Source organism: Vicugna pacos, chromosome 9 (genome assembly GCF_048564905.1).
Source record: "Vicugna pacos chromosome 9, VicPac4, whole genome shotgun sequence".
Taxonomy (NCBI): domain Eukaryota; kingdom Metazoa; phylum Chordata; class Mammalia; order Artiodactyla; family Camelidae; genus Vicugna; species Vicugna pacos.
The window spans coordinates 18,640,245-18,664,141 of NC_132995.1; the positions used below are offsets into that span (position 1 = coordinate 18,640,245).

Consider the following 23,897-nt stretch of genomic DNA (forward strand, 5'->3'; position numbering starts at 1 on the left):
CATGTTGCTGAAAATGGCATTATGTTGTCATTTTTATGGCTGAATAGTATTCCATTGTATAAATATACCACAGCTTCTCTATTTATCCAGTCGTCTGTCGATGGACATTTAGGTTGTTTCCATGTCTTGGCTATTATATATAGTGCTGCTATGAACACTGGGGTGCGTGTGTCTTTTTGAATTAAGGTTCCCTCTAGTTAAATTCCCAGGAGTGGGACTGCTGGATCCTATGGTAAGTCTGTTTCTGAGTCTTAGGAGTCATGAAGGCTGCCTCCATCCCCGAGTCTCTGTCTCTGAGCCTCCGTCTCTGTGTCTTCCCAGTAGAGCTCCTGACGGCCCTTGCCCTCCCAGGTTGTTAGATCCTGGGTGGGGACCCTGCAGATGGAGGTCCCCAGGGATACCAAGCAGCCCTGGGAGGTGCAGCTGCAGGCGGGCAGGATGCTCCTGTGCCTTGACAATTGGTTCTGGGTTTTTAATTTTTTATGGAAATGCTGCTTGGCACGGATGTGTCTCAAGGAAACAAAACAAACAAAAAAAGAGCGAGAGGAAGTCTGCCTTCCATATTGGTGACGTCTTTTCATTTGAAAGTTTGATTCAATTCAGAGAGACTTAGCAATCACCCAGCCTGTGTAGGCCCTGTGCGGGGGCCGTGGAGAAAGTGTCCTCACGCACCCGGCCCAGCCCACGTGGAAACAAGTGACTGCAGAATCCCTGACAGCTCGTGAGCACCGGGAGGTGAGACCGATCGGCTTGGAGTGGAGGGGATGGTAAAACCCCAGCAGAAATGGGACATCAGCAGGGTATCCAGAGGCAAAATGTTTCTGGTCACATGAGCAGAGGGGAAGAGGGATCTTCGCTGGGCACACAGCACGCAACAGGGAAGCCGGGATGTGCTGAGATCACAGAGGTCTGGGGGCTGCAGCAGGGTGACCGTTGTCCAGAAGGTCGTAGGGAGCTCCACTCGGCCCTGTCCCCTGCCAAGCACGGTGCCTGCTGAACCGTCTCAGGAAATACCTTCTGGCCCCTTTGCAGAGGGGAGGGGTGTTTCGAGGCTGTGTTTTAGGAGCATGGTTTCCAGGGCCGTCATTAGGGGATGGCAGGGAAATAAGTGGCAGGCAGAGCACACGTCTTCTGCTTTGTTGTGAGGACCCTCCCCCTCCTGCACACCCTCAGTGCCTCAGTTTCTTTGCACTTGTGTTAGACTCAAAAATCCAGGCCCTGGAACTTTCTTTTGGCCCTAGGAAGAGGCGGGACAGAGGAAGGAGGTGTGGAATAAACCACGCTGTGTGCCACTGTGCACCGTGTGGTTGTCTCCTGCAGCCCAGAGAGGTTACACTGCAGACCTCTCCCTGAGCCGTCACGCAAACACCTGTCCCTGCCACGTTGATCGCCGGGGCTTGGGAGAGTTGGTGAGATGGTCATAGAGCTGCCCTGAGAATTGAGGACTCTGCCCCGTGAGGGGCTGGAGCTCACCTGGGTGTCAGTCGTGAATCTGAAGGAAGGGCAGACCCAAGGCCCCCTGGTTCCCACCTGTGGTGGAGGGCACTGTGCCCCACCAGTGTCCCTACAGCAGGATGCCAAGTAGTCCAGTAGCTTCAAGCCTGGTGAAGAAGTGACTGCCACTAAGGTCAGTGGTTTCAGCACAGTTTCCCCATGTCTCTGGGGGATTGTCCCGCACAGTCCATCATGACTGGTGACATCCCCACCCAGCGCAGGAGCCCACAGTCACTCAAATAAATGTCCGAGGAGAAAGGAGCTTAACCTGGCATCTTCTCTGCAGACGGTGCCCAGTACGGAGCCTGACACACAAGAGGTGCTTAGTAAAACCAAGTTTCCTTTTATAAAACTTTTAAAAATGTCATGATATGTTCATGAGTGTGTGCTTGTGGAAATTTCAAACCCTGCAGAAGGGAGACCCTTTTCTCCCCCTCCTGCCATCTCCCTCCCTGGCAGTCGTGTCCCCTCTGGGACCCAGAGAATGCCCCTCACATCCAGGTGAGGATCCTTTTCCTGAGCCCCCATCACACAACCTCACACAGGAAGCAATGATTGCCGTTAGTATCCCTGAGACTTGTTTTTCCTTCTCCAGTTGAAAATATATCTTAGAGATCTTTCCACATCAGAATTTATAGAATCACCTCATTCTTTTTAAAGTCAACTTTTCCTTCAGTATAATACGCAAAAGGATGGCGCGCAGTGAATCGATGTCATGAATGAGCTGATGCGTTTTTCCCAAGTGGATGCATTCATGTTGCAAGTGCCCAGATCCTGAAGTGGAACATTTCCAGCCCCTGGTCTGCCCTCCCAGTGGAACAACACGGATGAGTCTTGCCTGATTTTGAGATTGATATAAATGAACTCAAACAGTATGTAGCCTTTTGTGTACGGTGTCTTTCCCTTAATATTCTTTGTAAGATTCTTCCAGTTGCTTTGGATAATGTTTGCTCATTGTCGCTGCTGTGGACCGGTCTGTCGTGTGGGTCGGTCACAATGCATGTATCCGTGGACGGGCATTTGGGTTGTTTCCGGTTTCCTTGCTGTTATGAATGATGTGCCAAAGGGTGTCATGGTCCAGGCCATTTGGTGGAATATGTGTGCATTTCTGCTAGGTAGATTTCTAGGAGGAGAATTGCTGTTCACAGAGTGTGCGTATGTGTAGCTTCAGCAGATACGGCCAAACAGACTTCCAAGGTGGTTGTACCGGCTGCTCCTGCTGTTTCAGCAAGTGTGAGTTCCACTTGCTTTGCATCTTTCCACCACCTCTGTTCCTCTCTTACCATTCTTGTGAATTGCTGCGTATTATTGCATGGTGTGGCTGTACCTTAATTACCTACTTTTTTGTTATTGTAAGAAATATTGACACCTTTAAACACAGAGGGGTCTTTTGCACCTCTGTGTTTCTGTAGTATAGATTCCTAGCTGGGTCAGGAGAGTATACAGGTTTCCAATTTTGAGGCATGCTGCCAAATTATCCTTCATAAAATGACAAGTGATGCGCTAGCCACTAGGGAGAGTACCACTCTCATCATTTGTTGTTGCTGTAAGTTTCTTCTCCATCCCCCTCTTTTGAAGGATGATGAGGTATTGAGGGCTCTTGAATCTGGTACGAGAAACACCCAAGTCAGACTGTATAGATATCTGTATAAATTAGTAGGACAGGGGATTTAAAGGAAGTACATCATGTGATGTCAACCAGCCAATAGGTATTATTTGTGTATTGGTTTGAGGAAACCTACTTTAATAAACAAAAATGAAAATAAATAGGTAGATAGATAGATAGATAGATAGATAGATAGATAGATAGATAGAAAGAAAGAAAGGGAGGGAGGAAGGAAGGAAGAAAGAAATTGAAATCTATGGGCATTTATATGTTTCAGTAAAATTATAAAATATTTGAAACTTTTATTTCTTCAAGCTGGCAGGAAAGATTATATCCCCATCCTGGATATGACCTGTCCATTCGAATGGTAGTTACATGTGTATTCGTAGACCTGGATGAGTGTTTTCTGAATGCTGAGTGAATGCTACTGGTATGCTCAGTCAGTGCTGGCTGGCTGCTGGGTCACTGCTGGCTGAGTGCTGGCTGGGTGCTGGGCTGAACACTGGCCGACTTCTGGCAGGGCTACAGAACCTCAGGAAGGTCTCCCTGCCCAGGTGGCTACCATGCTGGTGCCCAGTGCAGTGAGGGAAGGGCTGGGCTTCCCTGGGGTCCCTGGGAGCACCCTCTTTCCTGGCTTTCCCTGTGATCACAAAACGAGAAAACATGTCAGGAACCTCTGAGAAACACTTATGGCCTTGACTCTCGGCGTGGTGTCTCTGTCCTGTGAAGTGATAGTGAGGTGACGTGAAGAGAGGTGTGTGAGGTAAGGGGCCCTTGGGGCTGCTCTCCCTGCATTTGAGAGCGTGGAGGAGGCTGGTGGAAACTTCCACCTGAGCTTGTATTTGGTCTTTGGTGCTTCTTAGACTCAACAGCACCTACTAAACTCTGTGAATTGGACCAGGGGTTACTAGGAGTGCTGACATGCTGAGCTGTGTGCAGGGCACAGAGGTAAGGAGTGCCTAGTCCCTGCCCCCATCACGTACACGGAGAGACTGCTTGTGCACATACATAGCCGTCGTAAAAGCCATGAGAGATGAATGCCAGAGGGGACGTGTGGATAAAAATGCCAATAATCATTCTGATATTTCTCTAGAACTTAAGAGTTTAGAGGACTTTTCCATTCATCATCTTGTCCCTGAGATTAACAAGGTCACTTGCAGAAAGACAGGTGAGAAGGGAGGTGGAATGAGCAGGGTCTTGGAGGGCAGGGCGGAGGGTGTGAAAAGATCAGGCATCATACGTGAAGTAGAAGAAATGGCCAGGGCCAAGGACCGTTATCAGGGAAAGAGTAGCCTTTATTAGAGGGAGCTGAGTGAGCAGTGGAAGAGAGACATGGAAGGTAAAAATGGAGCTTGGTCATGCCCGGCTTTGAATATCAAGCTAAGAAGTTTGTGTGTGTGTGTGTGTGTGTGTGTGTGTGAGAGAGAGAGAGAGAGAGATCCTCTAATGCCCTTGTAATCTATGTAACCACGGCCGTCTTAACCACTTAAAAGGAAAGCCTGTGACTCTGAGCTGTCTGTTTTGGTAACTTCTTATCCCTAACCCTAAAGCATCTGGAGTATGGGTTTAGGATTGTGTACCTGTTGGATGAAGGGATGGGTTTTTGGGTGGATGGATGAGTGGGTAGGTGGGTAGATGGGTAGGTGGATCAGCTGCCTCCTCTTTCATGTAAATCTTGATTCCTCTTTCAAAAAAGGCATCCATTGACCTTCTCCCTGGTACAACTCTTTTGATGCTATAGAGAACAGCCAAAAAGGCCCGGGGGGAATTTGAGTCACACATGTACAGCCCATTTCGAAGACGACCATTGTAAGAACTGTCCCAGGTTTTCCCTGACCCATTGGCCTACTCTCAACTGTGGTTTCCCTGGGTTTCGAGATCACTGAGTGTGCAGACAGGCAGGAGTTCCACTTTGTTCCACAACTGCCTCACTGGGGGACCACAAGCTACCCCATGAGGTCACTCTGTCCTCCTCCAGGAGATCCCATGCTCCAGAGCTGAAAGCGTGTAAGGCATGACCCTTCTCAGCCATTAGCATGATTGACCGTTGTTATGTGTGCACAATTGGGGAGGTTGGAGCCCATTCCTTGCCCCTAGTAATTCCCCCAAGTCCTATTTGCTGCTGTCTGAAATTCCACCGGGGTGAGAGAACGTCTTCTTTGGGTGAAGTTACTCTTCTAATTTATTAGCTCCATTACAGATTAGAAGTTACCTTATGGATTTGGTGAAATAACAGAGACAAAGGATAGAAGGAAGAGGTTCCAACCCTAGGTTTTTTACTCCAGATGGGTTGGGAACTTGGACATAGGTTGAGCTCAGAAAGAGAAAAGGGATGGGGCGGAGGGTACAGCTCAGCGGTAGAGCTTAGCATGCAAAAGGTCCCGGGTTCAACCCCCAGTACCTCCATCTAAACAAACAAACAAACAAACAAACAAACAAACAAACAAATAAATAAATAAATAAATAAAAGTTACTCCAAGATGGAAGATGTTATTTTAAAAAGAGAAAATAAAAAAAACAATAAGAGAAAGAGAAAAGGGAAGATGGCGCCATGGCCACTCTCTCCACCGCTCTTGCGAGGCCTTACCCCTGGCTCTAGAAACCATGCTTTGCCGAGTAGACCGTCATTGCTTACTTCGCCACACTGACTGGAGTGTCAGCCTAGACACACCACCCCCCACCGCCACCACCACCCCCGGAGGGATCAAGGTTCTGTCTTGTCAGTGCCACCGTGGGTGAAGGTGACCTCAACAATGCAGCACTGCCCCAGGGCCCAGGGAGTGGGAGTATGGATGCTCCTGAGAGCAAGTGTAGGGACTCCCACTGTTGATCCGGTGCCCTGTGGTTCATCTGTGCTTGGAGCCCAGGATAGAGGTGACTCCGATGGTCCCCAGACTGAGGTTTTATTTTCTGTTTATTGTCTGAGGATTTGTCTCAGGCAATTGCTTTGAATGTGATGTCGTCCCCGATAATGTTTCTTTGCCCTGCAGTGGGGTTGCAATGGGATGAGTGTGATTTTGGAGCTGAGGGAGCTGGCCTCCCTCTCTGATCTTGGGGAGCCTCCCAACTTCCTAGGCACTTCTTTGCCTGATCCCATGGGGAGGGTCCTGAGAAGGGGAGGGAGGTTGTTCAGAGGGGCTGCTGTGATGGCTGAATGCAGCTCTCTCATAGCAATGAGAATCCAAAGAAAGTAGCCTGGGAAATGTCTTTCTTGACCCAGTGGGTGGGGGGGGGCTCCAGGTTTGGCTTCTGGAGGCTCCTGGCCTCATGTTCTCCACCCCATCTAGAGGAAGAGGCGTTGGCCTGGAGCCGAGTCTTTAGGACAGGCTGGGGTTTCCAGCAGCGGGGTGGTGTCCCCTGGACTTGCTGTTGTTGGCCTTGGAGAGGCTCAGTGGCAGCCGGTTACACCCTGAACAACCACTGGCCACTCTGGCTCTGCCGAAGGGTGACGTTGCCTTATTCACGCTGACTCAATGCGCCAATCAGCCAGTGCCACGCTTTTCTTGGCAGGAGAGCATCGCAGCTTTATTAACACCGTGATACCCAACTGAACAAGCATTCATCTCGCACATTACATCAAATTAACGTGTACAAAATTAATATTCCTGACCTTGCTAGTGGGAAGAACAATCAATCTAGGGGAGGCTGTCATCCTGGCGCGGCCAGCCTTCTGGAGAAGTCCTGACCGTTAGAGCCTCAGCCACCATTTCCTTCCCCCCAGAACCAAGCCAAGCATCCTATGGCCCCTCTGGCTGGCTTTGGCCTTTTGGGGATTCTCCTGGTTCCTGGGAGGCTCCCTGGTACCATCTAAGAATGCCATTCTCCCTTTGTCCCCGGAAGCTGTGACTATTGTCGTCCCAGGTGGCTTGGATGACATCTCTTCAGACTCCAGGTGGCCATGTGGATGGAGAAAACTTGTGTTCTCTGCCTGGTTGTGACCTCCTGGGTACCAGCCATGTGTGCTCCTTCCCTAGAATCAATTTTCTCTCTCTGCTGCCTATTTAATATCCTAACGGAGGCTCGACAACTCAATCTAATCACCTTGGTATTACCCTGTGCATTTAACTGAGCACCCCTCCATTCCATCACTCACTTCCTTCTGCCGTCTCCTCCCCCTCTTGGCACAAAAAGGAAGTCTCGCATCCATGCTGCTCCTTGGAACCCCCTCCCAGTCAGCAGCCAGCAGGACGTACCCCGTCTTGATTTTTTACCTTCCGCAGGACCCCTGAGTATCAGGGAGCTGGGCGCTGCCTGGAGGGTGAATGAGTTGGCCTTTGCTGGCCCAAGTCTGAGCACCCTGATGTGTCACTGGCCCTCATGCCCTCCAGGGCTCCTGGAAGCCCATTTTAGGGATCCTCAGAACATCTGGGCCCTAGATCATCGCACCAGACAGGGCAGATGCGGCTGCACCCACAGAGGAGCCGTCCCATCCCTGTCACAGTTAGGTGCGCCAGAAGAGAGACTTGTGTTGAGATAACCAAGGGGGCACCGTGTGCTTTGTGTGAGTCCCTCATCAAGCAGAAATTCTTGTGTAGAGTGGATCAGTCTGTCCAGATTCCCGGTGTGGGGAAATTTAGGTGAGGTTTTCTGGGGACTTTGAGCTCTTTTCCCCATAAAGAGGTGCCTCAGGCAGAAGCTGACCTGACCTGGGACTGCACTCAGCCTGGAGAAGGTGGCGGGCTGGGGGCTACAGGGACACTGGCAGCCAGAGGGATGAGGGCAACTGAGGTGTGTGCTCCGGGGTCACCAGGCAGGAAGCTCACCTGGCTATGGACACGCCCTCACAGGTGGGTAGTGACTGGGAATCTGAGCCAGGGGAGGTGGTGGTTGGGGCTGTAGGGTGGAGGCAGGCTTGGTCCAAGCCCCCAAGCCCTGCTTCTTCCTTCTTGAGATGGCTCAGGCCTGGGGGGGGGGGGGGGGCGGGGGGCTGGTGAGGGAAGAGTGTGTACTGGGTCAGGACTGTTAAATCTGCCTGATAATCTGATGTCTCCTTCATCCTCTGCCTCCTTTCCTTGCTCTTCATTTCCCTCCTTTCTCCTTCCTCCTTTTCCCGGGCTTTCTTCCTTTTCCACAGCCCACAGCTTCAGGCCACCAGAGGGGTGGCGAGTGGAACCCCGGGTACTCTCACCCCAGCAGGGCCCTCGGAGGGTCTGGGGACCGTCGCCTCTGAGACCTGCCTTTACAAGCACCAGACTCAGCCCAGAGGCCACCCCAGGACCTGCCTCCGGGGGCCGGGGCTGCAGGCTCCGTTGCTTGGTGCTTCTGTGGAGTCGGTGCACCTGTGTTTGTAAAGCCCTTGCTTGGGAGAATCCTTTCTGCTCACTGCTTGGGTTACACATCCTCGTGTTAACACAAGCACCTGGGAGGTGGGTGTGGCAGCAATCACCCCCCCCCTTCCTGTTCTTGGGGAAGAAAGGAGCTCGGGGACTTGAAGCCTGTCTCGTGGTCACCTGGACAACACGTGGCAGACCAGGAGCCAAGACCAGGGTGTCGCTGTCTGCGACATCACTGAGCTTAACAGAAAACAGCGTGACGCTGGAACACCAACAGAAATGGCAGGTCGTCTCGGAGTCCAGGCCGGCACCCTCCCGGCCGGCTCTCCGCGTGGGGCTGCTGGGGCTTCCAGCTGCCCCCCACCCATCATTAGTTGGGGTCTGCTCTGTTACGGGCCCAGGTGTGGAGGGGTGGGGGGGAGAGGTTCAAGGGTGACCAGGACACCCATGGTGACCTTGGCGTGCGCAGGGTCTACAGAGAAGCCAAGAGCCTTCTTCACAAGCTGTCCGGTTTCAGGCATGTCGCTCACGCCTGTCTTCTGTGCCGTTCCGAGTCTCAAGTGTGACTGTGCGGGCAAGGGCCTGGAGAGGGGCTCCTGGGGTCTGCCGAGGCCCTGGGCTCCCGGCCCTGCTCCTCTTGGGCTCCCCTGCCCAGCTGGACGCCAGGGGTCCTCGGCCCAGGACAGCCCAGATCATGAGGCAGAAGCAGACCTCTGTCCACAAGTGGCTTCCCCTTGCTCTGCTCGCCAGGCTTGGCTGAGCATTTCGCTGCGTTCTTGGTCACGCCCTCAGCCGGTTAAACGATTCTTAAGATAAAAGATCTCCTTCTGTCTTTTGGAAATCTGAGTGCTCAGGAGAGGCTGAGACCAGGCCTGGGTCTCCAGGCTGGAACTGGCTCATAGCAGCTGCCTGGCCCCTCTCCCCCAGCCAGCCCTGCACTGGACTCCCAGCTCAGGCTCCTCTCCTTACTGCCCTGCCCCCTAGAATCATCTCTTCTTCCAGCCTCTTCTCAAATCTCCATCACCGGTTTTCTTTCTCTCCTTGCCTCCCTCCTTCTCCCCTTGATGGTGTCTCTCTGTCTCTGCCTCTCTCTCTCTGTCTCAGTCTCTGTCTCTTTCCATCTCTTTTTCTCTCTCCATCTCTCTGTGTCTCCATCTCTCTGTCTTTCTCTCCATCTCTCTTTGTCTCTCTGTCTTTCTGTCTCTCTATCTTCTCTCTTTCTCTCTGTCTCCATCTCTCTGTCTCTGTCTCCCTCATGCCCACCCTAGTCCTAATGGATTCCTTTCTCCTTCCCCTGTCTCTCTCCCTGCTCCCTGCCCTCCGCTCCTCCTTACCCTTCTCCCCACTGCCCTTCTCCAGCCCCACCCCCTAATCCCCCTGCTTCTTCTTCCCTGTCCATCCCACCATTGAGGGTGGAGGATGCCCAGAACCACATGTTCCTCAGGAGGCGTTCCTCAGACCACCTGTGCATGAGAGAGGAGAGCGGGGGTCCCAGGATGCTTTAGCCATCCATGCACCTTCCCAGGAAGTCTTGGGAATTTGAAAACATGGTTATAATTTCAGAATCCTCATTTCAGCCCAGAGAAAGCAAAAATCTGCAGGACAGTTGACTTTGAAATTGCTTCTGGGAGCAGGGCACGGCCACGCCTTCTTCCCTTTCTCCCCGCCTCCCTCCAGCACCCCCTGCTCCCCTGCTGCCCCCACCCCTAGCACCCCCCCACACACACCCACAGGGATACCTCTCAATTCCTTCATCTCCTCCTTTGGGGAGAAACTCACAACAGTGTGAGGAAGGTAATTCCCACTTGCCCAGAAATGAATTCCATTATGCCCCAGCTTACTGTTTTATATTTGTATCAAACGTATTAATTTCTTTTTACCTAGTGGTTGGGTTTAGTTAATGATGATAATAAATATTAATGAGGGAGCTGCTGCCTCCAGACCTCCTGATTGCTGCACGACTGGGGCTTCTCAGCCCTTGGACCCGTCCACGTCCCCATGGCCACATCTCGGGAGGCACGAGCACTGGGGAGCTGTGGGAAGGGACTCAGGACCACTGGGGATGGGGAGTCAGGGGAGCCTCTGATGTCCTGCTCCGTGTCCTGGGAGCACGGCACTCACTCCATGCCCCTTCTGTGTGAGTCCCTCAGAAGTTTGGTCGAATTGCCTTTGTACCTCCAGTGACTCCTCTGAGGGGTCCCCGCAGAGGGCTGGGGAATATCCCGTGTAACGTGCCGGAACGTCAGTTTCCTGGGCTGCAAAAGGGAAATCACTTTATCTACCTCCCAGGACCAGGGAGAGGATCAAATACAGTGCATGTGGAAATGGTTCATCAACAGGCATATTATTAGGTAGGATCGGGCTTTTTCCATCCCTTGACATTCCAGGGGCATTGGGCTGTGGAACTTCGTCGGAGGCTTTTGTCAGTTTGAGAGCGTGTATTTCTCATGACCACGCGTCTCCACCCAAGAGCCCCACTTGGGTCTGTGCCTGCCAAGTTCATCCAGTTGTCCAGCAGTGTGTCCTTGGCCCTCAGCTTTGCAGAGATGGATTGCTGTCTTGCTGCTTGAAGCGCTGACCTTTCGTTGAAGGGGAGAGCAGGGTGATGGGGGGGGTGTTGCAAATAGCAGTCGGAGGGGCTCACCAGTTGGAGGGGAACTTCTTCCACCGAGCGACTTGGGGGAAAATGAAATGCAGGCCCCCTGGTCCACCCCTCTCTTGTGTGGGTCTCTGCATCTCTGCAGCTGTTGATTTGGTTTGGATGACAGCCCTGCCCCTTGTGGTCCAGCCTCCTCCTCTCATGGTCCTGGCTGAAGAGGTTTCAGTTTTATTTGTTCAAGAGAAAACAGTGGTGCCGATGCCTTCTTGGAGGGGGCATTTGGGGGTGGGCGCAGCCAGCAGTGGCCCCTTCCAGCAGGGTTGCTGCCCCTCTTCCTCGATGTGAGGTGGGGGGCGGTCTGTTATCCTGTCCTTCAGAGGCCCTTCATGTCACTTACCCTCAGAGAACGGATCCAGGAAGGACTTTGGTTCAGACCCCAGCACATCTGCTGTCTCTGGGACCGGCCAGATGTTTTGGCAACTACTAGGAGGACTGAAGAAGTCCTGTAGGGTGTTCGTTCATCCATCCATCCATCCATTCATTCATTCCATGGATATGTGTCTTGAGTGGCTACTCCGGGCCAGACAGTAGGGTTGCAGCAGATACGGGGGCGGGTCCTGACCTCCTGAAGCTGACTGTCTGTTGAACTTCCTGGAATGTCTGCTCTAAGGGAGTGATTTCCGTGGTGTGCCTTGTAGAAAGAAGAGAGTGGGTACTCGGGGGACAAGGTTGGGGTCAAGATGCCCCCCTCCCCTGGATGTAACCTTTCACAGCGGCCCAGGGAGGGATCGATGGCTCATTCCCCACACCCCCTGCCCTTCTTTGAATCTGAGTCAGGGTTTCCAGCACAGGAGGCAGCCATACAAAGTGAGGAGTGAGCGACCTTGGCACATTCTGGAAGCTGAGAGGCTGGAGAGGAAACAGGGCTGAGACGGTGGGGAACTCTGAGGTTGCTGGGAGGAACTGGAGCTTTCTCCCAAGCCCTAGGGGAAGTCACTGAGCGTGTTCCATAGTCAGGGGTGGGTGATGTCATGGGCCCGCTGGTTGATGATGATCCGGTGGCTTCTATCTGGAGTGTAGAGAGAAGGGGCAGGGGGTGGAGTCAGGGGGTTCCTTGAGGAGGGTGAGAGATGCTGCTGGCAGGTCCGACCTGGGGTCGCAGGGGACAGAGAGAGGGGACAGATCCTGGTACAAAGGCTGGTGACAAGCATCTTGCTGCTAGATATGATCTCTAACCAACCTCTTTCCATTGGAGATGGTGAGTGTCGCTGCTCACCTACTATGTGCAGGGCTGTGAGAATCTAGAGCCAGGCCCTTGGCCTTGGAGAATTCAGACAAGAATGTGCAGGAAGTTAAATAGCAGCAAAGGATTGAAATAATCATTTGAGATAGCAGAGCTTCCCAAGGCTGGATCACCTGAACATGGTTACCTGTCAGGTCCAAGTGGTGGACAGGACTGCCATTGGCTCCCAGAGAGGAGGGACCACTGGTGGCCTGCATGATGGAGCTGGCTTCTCACTCAGGCCCCCGGCCCCTGTCGACCTCTCCCTGTCCGCCTGGACCATGATGGAGACACCCAGTCCTCTTCTCTCCTCGCCTGATCTGGGACATTAACTGTCCCAGCGAGGACATTCTTCCTTCTGCCCACCCGGGGACTTTGCTCTTTGCTCCAGAGCAGACGGACCAGGGGATGACTTGGCTGCTGAGTATTCGTTCGTGAGGGGCCAGTGCTTGGAGGGACTGAGCCAGAGCGGGCTTTGCTTCAATTCTTTATTCTTTCCTCACGGAAGCCATACAACAGGGAAATAGCAGAGGGAGGGAGGGCCTTACAGATCACGGCCTCTGTGCTCTGTCTCTTACAGCCAGGGACAGGAAGGCCGAGAGAAAGAAAATGACACCCTGGCAGGGGTGGGGCTCAATCAGAATTTGTGGAATGAATGACCTTTCCATCCCTCTGTCCCCTCTGCCATCTCTCTGGGCCCGTTTCCACTTTCTCACAACTTTTGGGAGTTCAGTCATCCAGAATGGATATGTTATTCTTGGGTGAGGGCAATTATTGCAAAACGTAGCAGAAGGATTCGTGCTTTCCCGCCGTTCTAGCGTGGAGGGAAGAGCCAATGGGGAGAGATCTTAGGCTCAGCCTAAGGAAGTACTTCTCACCACTGGGTCTGAGAAGAAGGCTGTTTTAACAGGTAGTGAGGTCCCTGTCAGGGTGATGTGCAAGTTTGTAAGGAGCCTCAGAAACCACGTGGAGGCCAAGGGATGGGGTGTGGGGTCTTCTAACATTGGGTCTTCAGGACCCGGGGCCTCTTGGCACTGAAGATTTTTAATTTTCCTCAGGGTAGGATTTGGTTCCTGCCAGGGAGGTTGGCCTTACTTTTCTTTCAATGTTAATTTCCTCCTCAGCCATCAGACTGATGATATTCTGATACTGCTGTGCTATTTACAGGCTGTGTTGGGAGTCAGCTGGGGTCCGGCTTAGGGCGGGAGCTGATCAGACCAGTGATGATGTGTGTGTGTGTGTGATGTGTATGGTGGGGAGTGCTACAGAAGCCTGCCACACACCCCAGGCTGTGCTGAGTTTCCACAGGGGCCACGCCATTCCTGGGAGGTAGGTGGACTGGCAGAGCCACCATTGTCCCCTTGGCTGGTGGTCTTCATGCCGTAGCAGGCTCTGTCCTCTTTCATGTCCACTGTGGGTGGGCTGTGGCTCCTTTTGGCTGCTAGTGTCCTTCTGTAGTGGCCAGATGGGGCCGTTCCTGGATTCCTGAGTCTCTGAGGCTGACTTCTGTGGCAGCGGTGATGGGTGTGGGCTCATGCTGCAGACGGGCTCATGGGGCCACCTCCAAGAGACCCCACCTCTGGGATCTATGTTGTTTACACAGGGCCCGGCTTTTCTTTGCATCTCAGCTGCAGGGACACAGGCCATAGTGGTTTGCTCCTTCCATCCAGACTCAAAATGTGGCCCCTTTGATGGCAACCTTATACCTACTCACACCCAGTGGGTTTCTGCAGACTGTTAACCCCAGCTCACCCTCCTCCAGCTCCTTGGTGAGGAAAATGCAGACCTGCCTGGTCGCTTTAACCTGGTCCTGCTGGGTGTCCCCTGGCCAGGGTGACCAATTGACTGGTTTTGCTCAGGACTAAGAGGATCCCCAGGACACAGGACTTTCCGTGCTAAAACCAGGACAGTTCCAGGCAAACCACGACTCTTGGAGCCTCTGCCCCTCAGCCACCCTCCCCACAGCAGATCCGCCAGGCTGTCGGGGTTCGCGAGCCAGGCTGCCGGAGCCTGCTAAAGCCGGGGATGGCACGGGGAGAGGGACATCCCTTCCTTGCTTTGTCTTTTCCTCTTCCTTTCCCAACAAGAGAACGCACCTTCCTCCTGGTGGCCAGCACCACTGTCCCGTATCCATTTTGGCCTTGGAAGAGGGCTTGTCTGCCATCTTGATTTGTCAGCTGTCAGTGCATCGCCTCAGACTGAAGGTTCCCACAGCGCCTCACACCTCAGCTGACCAGAGTGGGGCACTTGCTTCTGGTCATTTGTCAAGGACATGCCACGGCTGGAGCACAAGCCTGTTGTCTCATTGTCTGCATCCCTGCCTCTTCAGCTAGTCTGAATGTGTGTACCTGGGATGCCCTTCCCATCCAACCTCTGATTACCTCGGTGTTGGAACATCACCAGTTTCTCAGCTTAGACATCTAGGTGCCCAAAGAGGGACTTAGGAATGGAAAAAAAAAAAATCGCACTGAGCCAGGATAGCAGGGCAGGGGAGGAATATCTTGTGTGTCTTCCCGGGAGTCTTCTTTGAGTCATTGCACTGTTTTTTGCTTTGTTTTTTTTTTCTTTTCTTGGTGTGAAATTGATCTGGGGCAAATCTTTAAAGTTACAGGAGTGAATTCCATAAAAAGAGCTTCCTTTTCTTTCCTTAGAGTTTTTTTGGTGGGCAGGGGAGGTAATTCGTTCTTTTTTAATTAATTAATTAATTAATTTTAATGGAGGTACTGGGGATTGAACCCAGCACCTCATGCATGCTAAGAACGTGCCTTTCCACTGAGCTATACCCACCCCCCTCCTTAGAATTTTACATCAGCCGTACAGTTAGCACTGTGCCACCAAACACATGTACCCACTGGCTTTTGGAAGCAAACTGATATTGAGGAGCTGACAAGAAGTTCCTTTTCGCCCCTTCTTCTCTGGCTTAGCATTGTTAACTCACCATAGGGCTGGCCACGCATAAGGGTTCCCAAGACCAGCTCGATTTGGTTTACAGTAGGAGGCAAGCTCCAATGAGGAATAGCCTGAGTCACGGAACACAAGAGAATGAAATTTAAAAAAAAGGAAAGAAGGAAGGAAGGAGGAAGGAAAAGAAAGAGAGAAAGAAAGAAAGAAAGACAGAGAGAGAGAGAGAAAGAAAGAAAGGAAGGAAGAAAGGAAGGAAGGAAGGAAAGAAAGAAAGAAAGAGAAAGAAAGAAAGGAAGAAAGGAAGGAAGGAAGGAAGGAAGAAAGAAAGGAAGAAAGAAAGAGAAAGAAAGAGAGAAAGAAAGAAAGAAAGAAAGAAGGACAAAACTCCCTCCATTCCATGAGCATAAGTGTTCTCCCGGCTTTGCGTCTCTGGAGTGCATTTTCCAGAACCCAGGGCGGCTCAGCCCTGCTCAGGAGTACCTCCACCTGTGCGCCGGGTTTACATCCCCAGTTACATCGCTTCCAGAAAGACAGGACCCCTGTTGGATGCCCATGCAGCTTATGCTGAGTAAATATTGACAAAGTAGTCTAAAGAGCAAACACTTTGACATTTGTAAGGTCCACTGGAAGGTCTTGTATATATTTATACAGCAGCAATGAGCACCGCATACCAATTTTCCTGAACTTGTTCTGACATAATTCTGCACGGATCGTGTGTGTGCTGGTGGCTGAGTGTACATGGTGGGACCGGGCCAGGGCTGGCCGGGGGCGGGTCAGGCTCTTCACTCCCACCTGGACCAAACCAGTACCTGTCCGTTGGTCGGAAACTTACTCAAAGCTTTTTACGAGACCTACCTTTCCAGCAGGAAGAAAGAAAGAAAGAAAAAAAAAAGCCCCCAAACCCTGTTTTTAATTTATTGCAATTGACGTACTTTCTTTTTACTTCGTAAAAATTTTATTGATGTTTTTGTACTTTATATTTATTAAAGATTGAGCCTCAAAAATGTAATGAGTAAAAAATGCTTGCTTAATTTAAATTGTGAATCTGTCTGTTACGAAATGCATTAGGGGTAGGAGAAGCATAAGACATATTAATTGACAGACAGGAACTGCTGTCTCTGAGGTTGATACAAGTAATTTATTACTTTAGAAATGAATGCCACCTCCAGAATGTGCTTCATTAATTTCAAATTTAGTTTTAATTTCAAGCTGTTGCCCCTTGAGAAGAATAAGGTGGCAAATTATGTTTGAAGAGCAGTTTTTTTTTTTTTTGCTCCAAAGAAACACCACATTTTAACTGTTTAATTTTACAAATACACGTGCCCGACTCCTTTGCGGCGTTTTCCTGAGAGCCGAGAGAATGTTCTAGGTAAGATCAACACTTACTAATGTGTGTGTTTTTTTTTCCTTCCTCTTCTTCTCCCCGTTTCTCTTCTTTCTGTGCTACCTGCCCCACTTCCCACCTGTTATCACCGCAGCCTACGTTTCAGATGAGTTAAAGGCTGCTGCCCTGGTGGACGAAGATATAGACGCTGAGGAGAGCGCGGCAGATGGGGAGCCCTCGGCCAAGTACATGTGCCCGGAGAAGGAGCCCAGCAGGACCTGCCCCAGCTACCAGAACTCCCCGGCGGCCGAGTTCTCCAGCCACGAGATGGACAGCGAGTCCCACATCAGCGAGACCAGCGACCGCATGGCCGACTTCGAGAGCGGCTCCATCAAGAACGAGGAGGAAACCAAGGAGCTGGCGGCCCCCCTGGAGGACACGGCCGCCTCGGACAGCCTGGAGCAGATGAAGGCCGTGTACCACAACTTCCTGTCCACCTCGTACTGGTCCAGCCTCACCCTCAACCTGCACCAGCCCTCCTCGGACAAGAACAATGGGAGCAGCAGCAGCAGCAGCAGCAGCAGCAGCTGCGGGAGCGTCGACTGGCACCAGAGCGCCGTGGCCAAGACCCTGCAGCAGGCGTCGCAGAGCCGCGCGCTGCCCGAGCCCAGCCTGTTCAGCACGGTGCAGCTGTACCGCCAGAGCAGCAAGCTCTACGGCTCCATCTTCACCGGGGCCAGCAAGTTCCGCTGCAAGGACTGCAGCGCCGCCTACGACACGCTGGTGGAGCTGACGGTGCACATGAACGAGACGGGGCACTACCGCGACGACAACCATGAGACCGACAACAACAACCCCAGGCGCTGGTCCAAGCCCCGCAAGCGCTCGCTGCTGGAGATGGAAGGGAAGGAGGACGCCCAGAAGGTGCTGAAGTGCATGTACTGCGGCCACTCGTTCGAGTCCCTCCAGGACCTGAGCGTCCATATGATCAAAACGAAACACTACCAAAAAGTGCCTCTGAAGGAACCCGTCACTCCTGTCGCAGCCAAAATCATCCCTGCCACTCGGAAGAAGGCCTCGCTGGAGCTGGAGCTCCCCAGCTCCCCCGACTCCACCGGGGGCACCCCCAAAGCTGCCATGGCGGACACGAATGACGTGCTTCAGAAGAACTCCAACCCGTACATCACGCCAAATAACCGGTACGGCCACCAGAACGGGGCCAGCTATGCCTGGCACTTCGAGGCCCGCAAGTCCCAGATACTCAAGTGTATGGAGTGCGGCAGCTCGCACGACACGCTGCAGGAGCTCACGGCCCACATGATGGTGACCGGCCACTTCATCAAGGTCACCAACTCGGCCATGAAGAAGGGGAAGCCCATCATGGAGACGCCCGTCACGCCCAGCATCACAACCCTGCTGGACGAGAAGGTGCAGTCCGTGCCCCTGGCCGCCACCACCTTCACGTCCCCCTCCAGCACGCCCGCGAGCATCTCCCCGAAGCTGAACGTGGAGGTCAAGAAGGAAGCGGACAAGGAGAAAGTGGTCGCCGATGAGAAACCCAAGGAGAAGGAGAAGGCCTGCGAGGAGGAAGAGAAGTACGACATCTCGTCCAAGTACCACTACCTGACGGAGAACGACTTAGAGGAGAGCCCCAAGGGCGGCCTGGACATCCTCAAGTCGCTGGAAAACACAGTGACATCAGCCATCAACAAGGCGCAGAATGGCACCCCGAGCTGGGGGGGCTACCCCAGCATCCATGCCGCCTACCAGCTCCCCAACATGATGAAGCTGTCCCTGGGCTCCGCGGGGAAGGGCGCACCCCTGAAGCCCATGTTCGGCAGCAGTGACATCGTGTCTCCCACCAAGAACCAGACCCTGATCTCGCCCCCCAGCAGCCAGACTTCACCCATGCCCAAGACGAACTTCCATGCAATGGAGGAGCTGGTGAAGAAAGTCACCGAGAAGGTCGCCAAAGTCGAGGAGAAAATGAAGGAGCCCGAGGGCAAGCTGTCCCCGCCCAAGCGGGCCACCCCATCTCCGTGCAGCAGCGAGGTCAGCGAGCCCATCAAGATGGAGGCATCCAGCGACGGGGGCTTCAAAAGCCAGGAGGACAGCCCCAGCCCCCCGCGGGATGGCTGCAAGGAAGGGAGCCCCGCGGCAGAGCCGGTGGAGAATGGCAAGGACCTGGGGAAGCCCATAGGTGGCGGCTCGAGCAGCAGCACGGCCATCATCACCGACCACCCGCCTGAACAGCCCTTCGTCAACCCACTGAGTGCCCTGCAGTCGGTCATGAACATCCACCTGGGCAAGGCCGCCAAGCCCTCCCTGCCCGCCCTCGACCCCATGAGCATGCTTTTCAAGATGAGCAACAGCCTGGCCGAGAAGGCGGCCGTGGCCACCCCGCCCCCACTGCAGTCCAAGAAGGCGGACCACCTCGACCGCTATTTCTACCACGTCAACAACGACCAGCCCATAGACTTGACAAAAGGGAAGAGTGACAAAGGCTGCTCTTTGGGTTCAGTGCTTTTGTCACCCGCGTCCACATCCCCGGCAACCTCCTCATCCACGGTGACAACGGCAAAGACATCTGCCGTCGTATCATTCATGTCAAACTCGCCGCTCCGCGAGAACGCCTTGTCAGATATATCTGATATGCTGAAGAACTTGACAGAGAGCCACACGTCAAAGTCCTCCACTCCTTCCAGCATCTCCGAGAAGTCTGACATTGACGGGGCCACCCTGGAGGAGGCCGAGGAGGCGACCCCCGCGCAGAAGAGGAAGGGCCGCCAGTCAAACTGGAACCCCCAGCACCTGCTGATCCTCCAGGCCCAGTTTGCCGCCAGCCTCCGGCAGACCTCGGAGGGAAAGTACATCATGTCGGACCTGAGCCCCCAGGAGCGCATGCACATCTCGAGGTTCACCGGGCTCTCCATGACCACCATCAGCCACTGGCTGGCCAACGTGAAGTACCAGCTGCGAAGGACAGGTGGAACAAAGTTCCTCAAAAACTTGGACACCGGCCACCCCGTGTTCTTTTGTAATGACTGTGCGTCACAAATCAGGACCCCCTCCACGTACATCAGCCACCTAGAGTCACACCTGGGCTTCCGGCTACGGGATTTGTCCAAACTGTCCACCGAACAGATTAACAATCAGATAGCACAAACCAAGTCACCATCGGAAAAACTGGTGACGTCCTCCCCCGAGGAGGACCTGGGGACCTCCTACCAGTGCAAACTTTGCAATCGGACCTTTGCAAGCAAGCATGCGGTTAAACTTCACCTCAGCAAAACACACGGGAAATCGCCAGAAGACCACCTTCTGTACGTTTCCGAGCTAGAGAAGCAGTAGCATTTGCTTTCGATTAAAATGCCTGTCATTTGCTTTGAGGGAAACTGTTGCAGGCACCTGAAGGCCCCTCTGTCTTGTTCTTGGCACATGTTCTTATTTTAACTGCAGAGAATCACTCTGGGCTGGACTGTTTTGTATAACTGTACAGTGTTTAATAGAGGTGCGTCATCAGCTGTGGTTACTGGTAAAATATGAAGGTTAAAACGCGGTGGTAAGTGTTTGGAACTTTGTGTAAATGGGATTTAGTTGTGAGCATCCCCCGATGCTTCAAGCTGCATGCATTAACAGACAGTTTAATTAAGCATTTATGACGAAATCGGGCACACTTTTCCACGCGGCTCGAGTGTGCTGGCATTTTTCACCCTTTCATCTTTAGCCCTCTGAGTACTTTGAAGCACTTTTGCATTAATTTGATTAAAAAGAATAAAGTAAAATAATAATAATGTATGAAGCTCTGTTTTTTAAACTCCTTACCAGCTTAGTTATAATTAATAATATGAACCTCCATTTATGCAGGTCTGCAGGGGGTATAACACGCCTTGAAATTTAAAAGAATATTATTTTCACATTGAAACATAGATGTATATATTGTATAGATTTCAGACTCTCTTATGAAAAATGTGATTGTGGTTAAATGACCTTTTTTTCCTGCATTTATAGCAACAGTGTTTTATGTACCTGCTATGCTCTGGGCATAAGCTGTGCCTATGTACAGTGTATATTTCTTTTTCTTTTTTTTTTTAAGGTCTATGGGTTTTGTTTTTTACATGCAAACATTGTAAATTATACAGAAGATACCACAGATAGCATTTATAAAGTATACAGAAACATTATCTGAAAGCAAAGTATGATTGTTTGTTTTGCTATACAGTACATCTATATTGATAGAAGTTCATGTTTAAATTATACATATTTATTAGTGTCATATTATCATTTGTTTTGAGCAGTCTGAATAAATGAGGCCAGGAAATACATCCATGGCAGGCATCATAACTATTTTGCACATGATTTTTAAACGTATTTATTAGAAATCAAAAAAAAAAAAAAAACAAACCAACGCTCAAAATAAACTCAGTGCTCAAAGGGTTAAGTCTATTTGCAAAGGAAAAAAAAAAAGAACAAAAAAAAAAGAGAGAGAGAGAGAGAGAGAACTTGTACTGTATTTCCTAAACATTGATAAAGCCTTTAAAATGTTTGTACTGTAATACTTTGCTTAAAAGTCACGAGGCATTCTGCGATACAACCTCTTTGACTTATTTATAAGCCCTCTTGGTTGCTATTCCATATTATAGGATGCCTTTTTATTTCAATTGGTAACTTTCTGTTTTGTTCTTCCTAATTATCCTCCCAAGATCCCACACTGCAGCTTTATCTTTAGGCTTATGAAAGGTAACCCGTGGTTACCGGCTCTCCAAGTGATTCTGTTCTTCTCCATTTTTGGCAGTTAATTTGCAGAAGTAACTGACAGCTGACACCATATGAGAACCTATGTATAAAATATTGGCATGTAAACAGCACAGACACTGTAACACACTCTGTGCCCTGTTCTGTTGTTGACAATGAACCACCATTATGTGACTCTTCATATAACCCTCTTTTCTACGGCAGCATTAAAATTGTCTTTTTGCTATAATTTTGTGTTGCGTTCACAATTATGTCTGAAATGTGCTACGACTAACGAGCACATTAAAATTAAATTGTATGCGATCTGTTTATGACTGAGTTGGTTGCTGTGTCTGCCAGGTGCTGGCAGTCAGAAACCGCCCGTAAATCAGGGGAGCTTTAGTGAACTTTGGCGTTTGGAGAGCAGCAAGCACTCACTCAGAGGCGGCGTGGACAGAATTTCCCCCAAGAATAAAAATGTAAAAGAAAGGAAGATGGTCCCAGGAGGTTAGCTTCTCTCTGGGAAGGCGCTGTTATCAAATACGGGGAGCGGGGCTTCGGTCACACCCAGTGACCTGCCTGGGGGCCAGATCAGAGAAGTCCACATCGGGATTCTGAGTCCTGCCCGAGGCAGATGGGAGGAAAGGTTTGGGGCAGACTCTGTGCAGGGCGATGCCTTCTTGTTGTTTCGGGATTTTCAAGGATCAGAAAGCAGAGCCCAGCTGGGCAGGTGGGCTTTGGGGTCCCCACTCTCTCTCCTGCGCTAAAGCAACCACTGATAACGAGGTGCAGGGGGAGCGGGGAGCCTGAACCCATCCACGGGAGGAGTGGGGAGAGCATTTATATGATAATCACAAGCTTTTATTAGCCCTGGCAAATCATGCCAACAAAACGCTGGGAACATCATGTAAAATTGTAAAATACCTTTATTACTATATTCAAACTACTCGTGCGGTTATGTGGAATCGTAGCTCCTAACCTAGAATTATACAAATGAGAGATGTATCACATCCGTGTAATATATAAAACACCTCCACGTTAAAAAAAAATAGTCTTTTACTGAAAATTTAAATTAAGCCCTTTCAGAGACGTTCGGCTACACGCCTACTTTTTTTTTTTTTTTCCGTTCATCTCCACCCCTTTTTGTCAAGATGAGGCCAAAATTTCTGTCTGCTCTACTTTGTCTCGGCAATCCATCTCTCGCCGGGTTTTTAGAGGGAAACTCACTAGAGTTTAAAACAGGTTTTTGGCAAGAAGGGAACTCCGCGCTGGCTCTGCCCTCGCCTTGTGGCGGTACATGGTTGGGCTGTGCCCTCCGGAGGTGCAGAAAGGGCTTCTGGCCTCACCCCCTCCCCGGCTCCTCCCTGGTGGCTGCTGCGGTCCTTCTGAGAGCACTTCTTAGCCCCGTCCACCCTTACCTGGGAGGAGGCCTGGGACACCATCCGTGTCCCTGGGGGACTGGCTCCTCCTAGAACCTGGCTCAGGGGACGGAGACACCCTCCCTCCCCGTGCCTTCCGCATCTTCACATCCTGAAGCCCAGATTTCCACTCTTGAATTTTTCACAGGTTAAATATAGCATCGGTTTATTAGAATCCAAAGTCCTGCATCTAACAGATTAAACTGACAACACTTCCATCACCACCAGGGCCCATGTGGCTTGAAGGGAGATGGGATTCGTGGAAGTGATTGTGGGAACCCCACCCCCCTTTACAGTTTGGGAGAAGAACCTGACGCCTGGCCCATCTCCTCTTCACCCCACTCCTGGGATTAGCTTTAGAACTTTAATTTGGGTGTAGAAATGAGGATTTATCACCAAGGTAGGTAGCAGGTTATGTGGCTCACTCCCCATCCCTCTGCCCCCCAGGCCCATAGCCAGGAAAGGATGGCTCATAGTAATGGGGCCCAGGAATTAATTTTACCTCTAGAGGAAACACAGTAACTGGGCAGCTGAGGGCCCTAGTCATGCATGCAAATCTGACCTGGCACAACCACAGTCCCCCAACCATGCATCATGGCAGGGAAGGGGCTGGCTTGGGCCTCACCCCACTTGCAAATGCAGGGCCAGGTATCCCAGGGGTCATCGAACCCTCTCCGGCCTGGAGGGTGGGCTGCTGTCCACAAGCACCTTCCATTCACAGTCCAGAATGGCCCAGAGTTTCCTGAGATAAATCGGGAAGCCCTTCCAAGTCCAATGTCGTTGTATACTAGTTTTCCTGTTGTCAACAGAGACTGTGAGTGTGGGAAGCAATGGGTCACCCGACTCCACTCTTTAAATGAGTCCAGGGAGGAGGAGGGATGGTGCCAAGGGAGGGAGGTTTTAATCACAGGTGTGTAGGTGACCCCGACCTCACCCTGCCCAAGCCCAGGCCTCCTGCAGCCCCTGCTGTAGATCTTGCGGCCATCACATTTACGCAGTATCTTAAAATAACATTTGTGATAAATGTGCAATTTAACTAATTTATGGTGCTGTGATGTGCTCAGGGCTACATGCAAGATGAAAATCTTAAATGGGGCTTGAACAGCTCACTTCACAACAAGAAATCAATATGCCACATCTTAGCTACTCGCTGCCGTCAACATTCAGCAAAAATATCAGTGATGTATCTTTAAGTTTTAGGCAGCAAGAATTCTATAATTAACCCAAATCTTCCATAGTTAAAGAGGGTTGATGGTGATGAAG

At 51.4% G+C, this 23,897-nt stretch overlaps 1 protein-coding gene across 1 annotated transcript in view; it reads left to right on the top strand.

The window, feature by feature from the left end:
- The window catches only part of TSHZ3 (teashirt zinc finger homeobox 3), a 70,870-nt gene extending 49,404 nt beyond the window's left edge, over positions 1-21,466 (top strand). The window contains exon 2 of the mRNA XM_072967280.1: positions 16,637-21,466. Coding sequence (XP_072823381.1) covers positions 16,637-19,833 — 3,197 coding nt within the window. The 3' untranslated portion in view covers positions 19,834-21,466. The remainder of the gene's footprint in view (positions 1-16,636) is intronic.
- The last annotated feature ends 2,431 nt before the right edge of the window (positions 21,467-23,897 follow it).